The 11,192-nt window shown below is 33.5% G+C and overlaps 1 protein-coding gene across 1 annotated transcript; it reads left to right on the forward strand.

The window, feature by feature from the left end:
• Positions 1-3,089: 3,089 nt before the first annotated feature.
• On the forward strand, positions 3,090-10,418 carry galla-1 (cytosolic iron-sulfur assembly component galla-1). Its single transcript, XM_069817026.1, has 4 exons — positions 3,090-3,576; positions 4,155-4,234; positions 5,198-5,381; positions 10,039-10,418. Exons 1-4 carry the CDS (start codon positions 3,381-3,383, stop codon positions 10,134-10,136), a joined length of 558 nt encoding a protein of 185 aa, XP_069673127.1. The 5' UTR covers positions 3,090-3,380; the 3' UTR covers positions 10,137-10,418.
• The last annotated feature ends 774 nt before the right edge of the window (positions 10,419-11,192 follow it).

An 11,192-nucleotide genomic window follows, 5' to 3' on the forward strand; every position in this document is an offset into this window, starting at 1 on the left:
AACAAAAGAGATTAAAATGAATTTTAACAGTGTTGCTGTAACTATATTTAGGGAAGCATAGTTATTTTCATCAGTGCAACAAATGTTCATAAGGCTGAAAATACGTTCCAGGCTTGCATTGCTTTATGGCAGACACAACAAAAACTCAGCAAATAATTAAATGTACAAAGCAACAAAGTTTTCTTTACATTTTTTGTACATTATAATTCCACATATCAGCCACAGTTGTTTCTTTCAGATACCATTCACTTGGCCTAATATCTACAGTTTCTTCTAATTCAGTGAATTCATCAAACAACAAACTTTCATTGAAATTTTCTGATAATACTTTACACTTTGCCAATAAAATGCTTATACTATTTTGTATTTAATCTCAAGCTAATTTCTTCTCGAGTGATCCATTCAAATAATTTGAACTTATCATGTTGGGTCCATCTTGATGTTTTCCTTATTTTAAAATGTATAACAAAAACACATCAGATGGAAAAGACGCTTTGCTTTTCTAACGTAGTTTTAAATCAAGTCAACCATGTTCTAACGGTTGCTATGAATTTTGGAACCTAAATGGATCTGCCAATATACTTTCAGTGAATCACATCACATTTCGTGAGGAAATAAAACTGCTCTCAAAATGTTTTCATCAGTGCAAGAAAACTGAACATGTTCAACTTGTGCATGGAAGTCAGGGCATTTTGGCATCCCGAGAAAATTTTTCAGGACAAAGTACCAAATACCAGGACTGTTCCAGTAAACCTGGAATGTCTGGTCACCTTGTAATTAATTGATTGTTTTATCATGCAATGACAACTTGGTTGTCTGCCACTGTGCTTCCACAGCACAGAAAAGAGAGGTGGGGAGGGGGAATGTATTTTATTGGTAAGTACAACATTGCTATCAGAAATTGCATTGCTGCCTCGGTTTACCTTAGTCTTAATGGAAGTTAAAATGAGATTGGGTCATGTGTTGGTGTTCATAATTTTCAGCTTAAATTGCTACATGGACATTATATGATATGACATATTTGCCCGCCAACTTTACAATTTTAGTTAGTGTGAACCTTCATATTTCGGTTTTTGATCCACCATCATTTTAACATACACATACCATTCTCATCCATTGTTTCATTTACATTCTAGCTCATTCCCTCCTCTTCCATCCTATATAATCGTCTGTCATGAATATTACATTGATTAGTGTGTGTTTATGTCCGATAATTACGTGCTCACAAATTTGACTTTTAAAATTCGAAGATTATATCAGACAAGATTCTCTGGTGTTAATGTTCCAAGTTGTACAGCGATCTATAAACTTGTGAATAAATTCCAGACAATGGAAAATGTTTGATAAATGCAGAAGTGTATGTACTGTCTTCATCCAGGAAAATTTTGAGGACATTGGAAATCACTTGTAAAATTTCCCTAAAAATAGCTCTGTAGTTTTGTGCAAAATGCTACAAAAACTACAGATGGCGTGACAAATTAGGTCCTCCTTTAATTTGGCCTTAAATAATTTTATGTTTTGAGTTTGATTTTTTTTATATCTGTAAGAAAGCTACTAAAAATTTTTACTGCCATATAACACACTCCTTTTTGTTAGTATGACAGACTTGCCAATGGAGTATGGTCATTTTTTTATGCATATTTATGCTATGAATGTTGAATTAGTTACAGAGTTCTCACGATTATATACTAGGAAGTTTATTAATGAAAAAATATACTAACAAGCCATGGGCATTATTTGTAGTTTTTTGAAAATGGTCCTACACAATTCTGTAGATTTGGCATCTACTATTATTCTAATTACTTTTTTTTTTAAGTAGGAATATACTGTTACTATCTTTAGAATTTCCCCAGAATATTATTCCAAAATTTGTAAACGAGTGAAAGTATGCAAAGTATATTATTTTTAAGGTATTAACATTTGCCATTTCTTTCATAGAGATCTAATAGTAAAACATGCTGAATTTAGTTTGGGATCAATTTCTTTAATATGATTTTTCCAATGTAACACATTATCGTTTGTAAGCCAAGAAATTTGGTGGTTGTTTCTATTTGGGACCTATTAATTATTGCGCTTGAAATTTGCGAGGTTGAATTTGGGTAGGATTTTTTTTAATATGTTTTGTTACAATTTAACTTAATACTAATTTATTGGCTGAGAACCAATTACTTATTTTGAAGAGAATTGCCTCTGTTGAAGATTGTAATGTGTTGGAGTTATTGGCTGTAATTACTGCACTTGTGTCATCTGCAAATAATATGGAATGACCTACATCTTGCGCTGATGACATATGAGGGGTCAGAAGCAAAGGGGTACGTGTGACATTCTACGAACATGAGTTACGTGCATCTGGAGCAAGCTAGAACATTAAAAATTTTACATCTTAAAATTTTAGTGGCAAAAGGATACATCTTCTATCCACATCACACACTAAAATTGAAATAAGAGAGTTCACGGAATTTACGAAATCTTGAGTACTTTCAACCACATTTTCTCACAAATAAGTGCACTATACCCCTTTGCTTTCGACCCCCTCATATGATATAGATACCGTACCGGTATGTGATCAGGAATTTTCAGTACCTACAGTATGCCCGTATTTATTTTATTTTCTGATTGTAAGACGAATCATTATAAAACAAATTTATATACTCAGGGTTTATTATTATTTTTTTTTAATTTCTCTAGCCCAAGCAATATTTCAATTTCAGTAGATATCAAACAAGGTTGCCAGACGTAACAAAATTTCCATGACTTATATTTAAATTATAGAATTTCAGCATTCATTAAAATGTTGGCGAATGGGAAGGGCCCTTCAGTTTTTCGGAGCAAAAATCCACCATAGGAAGCCTAAAATTAAATTAGAATATTTTTGGGTGTACTTGAAATTCCCGAAATTTTGGGGATTTCCAAAGACATTTTATAGTCACTGGGATTTCCCTCACAGTTTACCCCTTGAATTTTTATTCAAGGATAATGTACAGCGAAGAAATGATTTTACTCTTTCCTTCCTTCTATCCTTGTTTAGATTAAATGCTGTACTCTGAGAAATTGACTAACATTAGGTAGGCGAAATAGTAGGTAAAAACAAGTTTTCAAAGTATATCTGACGTCTTCTGCTGCTGTGTGAAATATTTGGACTTTCAGTGACCTCCGTAGCTGTAAATAGCACAAGAGGTTATGTTTTCAATTTGTGCTGCAATCATCGGGCAGAGTAAACCCATGTTCATGTATCTATTTTTTTGTGGTTAGAATAGAATGTCTGTTTAGTTGTTGAAGTAGTTTGTCAAGTATCTTGAGTTGGCAAATAATGGTAGTGCAATGAAATTAAAGGTATAGAAAAGGGACTCAGCGAGAAAATTAAAATACAAGAAGCAGTAATGTTACTTTCTTTACTTCAAAAGTCCAAGACTCTCTTAGGCGTGAAAACAGAAAGTAGTACACCAGAAAATGTAGTACAAAATGACACTTCTATTGAACCGTCTCTGGAAGCAACTATTTTAAATAAGGTACCTCCAATAATTGATGAGGAAGAATTATTAAGAAGAGATGAGGAATTAAAGGAGACCATATATGGTAAAGTATTGATTCATTAACATGTAATATAATTGAACTAAAAAGTTGGGTGTTCGAGTTAGCACAAACATATCGAATGAAAATGTTCACCTTTTCATACTTGGTTAAGACATATAGGAATTTTGGGCAATCTCACCCTAATGAAAGGGGAAAATTTCAGTATACGGATTCCTCACTGATAATTATATCTTAAAATACCAAAAAGAGCAGATTTATCTGTGTTTGTCGAATGCGCATCATCATTCTTACGAAAGGGCACTTTTCAGTGCTAAAAATTTATTTTGTGTGCACAAGGTTGGAATTTTGAAGTAAGAGGGAAAGGAAGGAATCCGTGTTCTGAAATTTATCCCTAATTGGTTCTCGTGTGATGTATTTCCATGTAGGCCTATATCAACTCATTGCATACTTCCACCATATAGTCTACAAAACAATATAATCTCAGAGAGATTAGCTTTTCATTAATGTGATTACTGGTACCGGTATCTGTACTTATGCAGTAGGCCTACTGCATTACCTCGTATTTTTATACATAAAATAAAAATTATCTGTCATTTTCTGATTATCTGGAATTTTTTCAGATTATATTAGGAATATTCGTGATCCAGAAAAACCAGCCACACTGGAAGATCTCAACGTTGTTTATGAAGATGGAGTAATGGTTAGTATATTTGTATGTGAATCAGATCTATATATGTAAAGCCAGATTGTTATTACAGGCCTAATATTATGTTAAAAAAAATCATAAATGTTACCTTAATTTTGAAAATAAATATTTACCATAGCATTCATCACTTGTGTACACTCGGACACTTTTGACAATATAGGTCTAGGCTACTGTTTGTAATTCTCTTCATTTTGCGTGAAATTGTTTGTCACAATCAAATTAATGCACTTTTATATATACACCGATACAAAACCATTGGATGTAGTTCTATGATTTGGTTTTTCATCATTAAAAAATTGGACTTCTAACTTGAATCAGAAATAAGTCTTGAGTTGGACTGTTATGTTTTCTATGGTAACAACCAAGCACTATTGTCTGGAATCGGACTCATTGTCAAATTGAGAATAAAATATTACATGATTACCACAATTTTAGGAATCCTTACGAAAAAGAGAAGTATTGGTATCTTTAATGTAAGGTTACCAAATTTTTTTGCAATTTCCTGGGACAGATATCGGCATATGAAAAACTACTTTTAACATTTTTGTTAGTTTGCTATTCGCTTCAGAAAAAAAAAAGTATAAGTAAGAAACATATATGAAAGAAGTTTTACTACTATTATCCATCATAATGAAAATACATTTGGAAGGACTGTAGTCATTACCATAAGTGAAATATTAGAAATCAATCTCTATCAGCATAAAAGTAAACTTAATGTGTTTTGAGCTGTGCTTGTTGAATGATAATTTTTATACGGATTGTGTTTCTTCTCTATCCTAATATCTTTATATTCAGAATGGTTTCACACCCTTTTTCTCAACCAAAAATAATCTCACAGATTTTTGTTTGCGGATTCTGGAACACTTTACTGCATTTGGCACTGAAATAATTCAATCAATGTAACATGAAGTTTAAAGAATGTATGGCTGTTTCATTTTGTATTGTTTTTTTATACAGATCAAACAATCAACAGAAGACGATGTACGTGTGTTGAGAATTGAATTTAACCCGACTGTTCCTCATTGCTCTTTGGCTACTCTAATAGGTCTTTGTATACGGATAAAGCTGGAAAGAAGTCTAGTGGACAAGTTCAAATTGGACATATACATTAAAAAAGGAACGCATTCTACAGAAGAAGAGAGTAAGTAACAGAGACCTGCAAGAGAGCGATGCTTAACGATATCTGAGATCGGTTTTACCGAATGCACTTCGTGTGTAATCGCTCGAGCTCGGGTTTGGCCTGCGCTCGCTCGAGCTCGCCCGGGGGATCGCTCCCCTGTCGGAACGAGCGCTCGCTTCAACCACTGTACGCGAAGCAGTATGCTACAGTACTACGTAGTACAGCATTGGTAAAAATCGAATGCATTCATTTGATTATCAAAACCATTCGAAATAATAGAAATATTCACAATATCACTTGATTATTCATTGATTTTGCTTACCACCACAACAAGCCGTATGAAGTTACACAAAATATGTACTCGCATAACAGAATATGTTCCATTTTAAGATAATGATAAGAGCTTCGAGTTCAGAATCATATGACGCAACAATAGAATGATAAGCTTCGAATGTTCTGTGTGGTTGTAGCGTACTGACTCTTCTAACAGCCCCAGTATCTGACCCTGATCTTTATTAAATTAAACACCTGACCTACATGGTGATAAGAAAAAAGAGCGCTGCTCTCAGGCTATAGGCCTACGTATAGAATGACTAATCAACATACTGCAATGTTATTGAACAATTCATTCATGCATTCGAATGATTTAATCCTACAATGGAGTAATCATAGAAATCATTCGATTGTTTTCAACAATTATATATTTTAGTGGAAATTTAATTAATTACACATTTTTCTTTGTTTAGATTGAAACAGCCTGAAATGATTTTCTGTATAAATATATTTCATTCCTACTCAGTTTAACATTTAACTTCAAAAACAAACTGAGACACAAATTTAATCGTGATAATATTGTAAATGCAAATGAAATGTTTGGTTATATTACTATAAAATGTATATAAAACCGAGAAATTACATTTAATACGTGACAACTAAAAATGCCTATCGAAGTATGAAATGCAAATAATAAATTAGTAGCGATATATTTTGTTTCATCTCGAACGTAATATGAACTTTACTCATTAACTTGGGAATATTTTTATTTTAGTAGGTTATTTTACGACGCTTTATCAACAGCTTAGGTTATTTAGCGTCTGAATGAAATGAAAGTGATAATGCCGGTGAAATGAGTCTGGGGTCCAGCACCGAAAGTTACCCAGCATTTGCTCGTATTGGGTTGAGGGAAAACCCCGGAAAAAACGTTAACCAGGTAACTTGCCCCGACCGGGATTCGAACCCGGGCCACCTGGTTTCACGCTGACCGTTACTCCACAGGTGTGGACAATCCTATGTACTTTAAGGTATTCTTATCGCTTACTTCTCCGAATTTAGTCCAAGCAGAGCTAGTAGGTAACTGCTTTCCCTTTTCTTCCACTACTCTGACTCTGCTGATTTAACTTTATTTTCGGCATATACTTTTGACTTCGTGTCTTGTAATCTTTTACCATCAACAGAGACGGTGTCCGAGCCTCTGCTTGAGATCGACGTCGATACTATTGAATCATCTTCAACATTCGTTTTGATGAAACGTACTGATTAGACAAGCCTACAATTCACCTACTGCTTACTGCTACCGGAAGAGCACTCATGAACACCGAGCGCTCGTCGTCAGACCCGATCGCTCGGTGTGTTGCCTTACTTCGTGATTTATCGGAACTATTCGTATATGATCGCTATTCATTCAGTCAGTGCCTTCCTGGACTGATAACGATATCCCGCGCTCGCTCTCTTGCAGGTCTCTGGTAAGTAAATAAAAGTTTTTTTTTGGGGGGGGGGAGGTAAGGTCAGGTATCAGTTGGGATGAATATATGGTGGGTTGGGGTAATTTGGGTATAAAAAACAATCTTTTTTTAAGTTTAGAGACCGTGATATAATTTTCCAGTCACTTTTTTATGTGTTCTAGAATGATTCTATTGCATTCTTCTTATAATAATAACCTTAGATTTAACTATACTCAATTTACCCCAGGGATGGAAAAATTTAGATGTGTGTGTTATTGAAGGAAAACATGCTTTAAAGCAGGGTTTAAGCTAGAAAATAAATAATTGTCGCAAAAATGCAAATTGCGAAAAGCTTATTCAATATTCAGAAAATAAAATTAATAAGGTTTGTAGAAACAAAAAGTTATGTAATTTGTTTTCTTGGAGTTTTATTACTTTCAATCCATCTTACGACACTCTAGATATAATTATGTAAGTAAATCATTATACGTAGGTATGTTTAGAATCAATTACTGCTGAATTTACATCACATTAAAATACGTTATTTTATGGGCACTCTAAACATTGAAATTCTTTACGAGTATAGACCCTTGAATATTTATTATTAGCAGAATGCTAACTCTTTTTCTGAAAGATGGTTTCTAAATTACAGTTTTTACAAGATTCGTGCAACTAAATCATAGCTCACAATTTACAGTGTGCGATGGAATTGTATAAATCAATTAGAAGAAATTGTTCACTCAACTTGTTAACTTACATTAATTGCTTTGAAATCCGTTCCTCAACATCTATTGCTCAATACCTTCTTGAACATTGCCTGTACAATTAGCATTTCATTTAAATTCAGATTAGTTCATACACATCTGTGATTTCATTTTCTCTATTACCATCTTCGTTTCAGAAGTCCAATGTGTTGTTACATTTTTGCACATTTACATTCAAAGTCTGTTGCATTTTTAGAAGTCTAGTAGCAAAATGCGACTGTGGCTTAAAACCTGCTTTAAAGTCCTTATAAAATCAAATTATGCCAACCATAGGTTAGTGTATGTATCCTAGAACAAAATGCAGAGGTTAAATACGCATTTAAAAATTTTGATTAGATCTAACAAGATAAAAAATTTCAACCAGTACTGAAGTTCTTGATAAGATTTATTTTGTAAACTTAAAATATCTCGCATTAAAATCAGGGACAAACACTTCGGATATTTATTTGTATTTTACCAATCCATAATTTGTGTACAAGGCTTAATCTGGAACGAAAACTAGGTTAGTTACCAATTAACCTATAATTATAACCAAATTACCCCGCATTTGTAGAGTGTAATTTACTAACAAATTATATATTACTACATTTATTAAAACCATGTTCTAAAGATGTGTAATGCACACATGCATGAATTTGGTTACTGTATCACAGCTGGTTCCCCAACAGTATTGCTTTGAATATGATGTATCATTTCATACACTGGTAAATAAAAAAACAACTTTTTTTACCAGGCACTATCACTGTGATCAACACAAACACTCTTGTAGAGTCTCACCGAGATGGACAATTGTGAAATAGACGATATATATTAAATTATCATATTTGGCGTATGTTTGAAGGTATCAGTACGAACACTGTTTCATCTCATAATGGTTTCGTCTCCTATAACGTTGCGTGACAGAATAGTACATTATGCAACGAGCCTATAATGGTAGTAATTAAGACGCGAGTATGTTTGTTTATGAAACGAGCACAAGCGAGTTTCATAATTTTCATATGAGCGACTTAATTACCATTATAGGCAAGTTTCATACGACTTTTTATGCTCGACCATATTTCTAACTTGAAATTATTCATAAGTATTCATGTTATGGTTACGTAAGTGAGGAGTGGAACTGACCTGAATTGTGAGATGTGCGCAGACGCGAAAGTATTGATTTTTTCCGAGGCACGAATGTCATTGACCTTGATATAACATGAAGATTAGTCTTGATATAACCTGGAAATTGATTTAGAATTGAAAAACGAGATGACAAATTGAATTTATTTGAATATTATTTACAATTAATGCTAATTATTATAGTAACAGAACATAACTTTCTGCGACAATATTGGATTTCCAGCCTCCGTGACTTTTCGCTAATTGTCTTTCGATTGCATATCCGAGAATAATCGATACTTGCAGTTTTATAATGGTACAATGGTAATTTCTCATTGGCTGAACAACTGAATTATAATGAATAGGTGTACTTTAATGAGGTGCATTAAAGGGCTACTACCAGGTGTATTATTACTACATTTTGGCATGGTCGAGCATAAAAATATTATCATCCTTATTTGCATAATGCTTCAGAAGCTCCGAACAGATATCTTTCTGGACCAGTTTTTGCTCATTTGTCAAAATTTTCGGTTCCCACTAGGAGCAAATTTTTCTGTAATCAAGATCCTTAATGATGGTTATCAAAGCTGGTTTTCCTATGCTTACTGCGTCACACAGTTCATGTGTTGTGATATAATGGTTTTCTTTGATGAGTGGTTCGATTCTACCCTTGTTGCATTCTGTCATTGCCGTGGCTGGTCGACCACTTAGAGGCTTGTCAATGATGTTTGTCTCTCCGCTCTTGAAGAGTGTCACCCAGTATCTAACTATACTGATATCTAGAGTACTGCCACAATCATTTCATAGAAGAGTGTGAGCTCAATTGGACTAATTTTCTCGACAGTGAGGAATTCAGTCACAGCCCTTTGTTCTTTATGGATATTGGTAACCATTTTAAACAGCTATTGTTTTTCTTTCATGTGGCATATTGCATTGTTGTCCCTTGTGGTAAAACTAGAGACATCTTGTGGTCACTAAATGAAGTTCGCAACATTATGGGTAATCGGGTTTAAAAAAAAAAAAAACATGTAAAATTATTTGTCTTGTTAAGTTCATTACAAATTAATACACTTTTAATTATTTTATTTCCAGTCAACAAACAAATCAATGACAAAGAAAGGATAGCAGCTGCAATGGAAAATCCAGACCTGCGAGATTTGGTTGAAGGTTGCATCCAAGAGGGAGACTGAATTTAAGTGGACTAATACATATACAGGAAATTAATTGCAATATATATTTTTATGCAGTGTTGCTTACTTGGAAATATTGTATAGGCCTATATAAAGAAGTATGTGATAGTTTGTATATAGGAATGTGTGAAATTAATTGGTAAGATTTTTTAACATTGTAGAATGGTTTCATTTTCGTGAACAAATGTAGAATACCAGTAGCAATTTGTAGAGATTCAATCTGTTAGTTTGTTTTATTAAAGCGTATAATAAATATGTGTATTTCACAATTATTAAAAACTACCTACTTTTATTTATTTGTAAATGTACTGATTGCAACTTATTTCTTCTTCTTCTTCTTTTTTCTGTATCAAGGTTTAGGCCTTACAGTCATGTTCCCATGATTAAAATTGCTCACTCCGTCATCTATGATTTCATTTTATGTCTGTCTCTTCATCTTATTAGTAGATAAAATAAAGCTATTCGTAGAACTGTTATTGGTGACATTCTTCTATTTTTTAATAGTTTTCTATCTGTCCTATACAGGGTCTCTGAGAATAACTTAAATGGTGAGGTTTCATGAGGTTATTGTAAAGTATATATGACGAGTATTATATGTAATAAATTGAAAGTGCTTTCATTTAATCCAGTAACTCAAAATGATTCCGAACAACACAAGATTTGTAATGTTTTTACTGTGAACCTTATTTTTGACACAGCTCCAGAGGAAGAAGCCTGATGGGGTAAGAATAGGACTTCTTGTGGGCCACAGGATGCATTTCTGCTAATCCACCACTCTGAAAATTGATTATTCAACTCTTTTGCACAAGATTCGCAAAGTGTGGTGGTGCTCCATCTTGTTGAAAGATGATTTGAAACCCAGTGCCTTAAATTTGCTTGATTGAGGAAACAGGGAGTTCTTTAGCATGTTCATATACGCAGTGTTGATGTTGGTTTCAGCAAAGATAAAGAGCCGAAAAATCTGATTATGCATTAGGCTGCACCTTTCATTCTCGGGGATTCTGTATGGAATGTGTAAAAGAAATTTGGAAGTAAATATGAATATTCCATAGCAGA

The sequence above is a fragment of the Periplaneta americana genome, chromosome 17, assembly GCF_040183065.1.
Source record: "Periplaneta americana isolate PAMFEO1 chromosome 17, P.americana_PAMFEO1_priV1, whole genome shotgun sequence".
In the NCBI taxonomy this organism is placed as follows: Eukaryota; Metazoa; Arthropoda; class Insecta; order Blattodea; family Blattidae; genus Periplaneta; species Periplaneta americana.

Excerpts from the sequence above, each read along its gene's own strand:
- galla-1 (XM_069817026.1), top strand. The coding sequence starts at position 3,381 with ATGTTACTTTCTTTACTTCAAAAGTCCAAGACTCTCTTAGGCGTGAAA. Across the intron at positions 4,235-5,197 it reads TTTATGAAGATGGAGTAATG|ATCAAACAATCAACAGAAGA; the intron begins GTTAGTATATTT and ends TTTTTTATACAG. Across the intron at positions 5,382-10,038 it reads GCATTCTACAGAAGAAGAGA|TCAACAAACAAATCAATGAC; the intron begins GTAAGTAACAGA and ends TTTTATTTCCAG.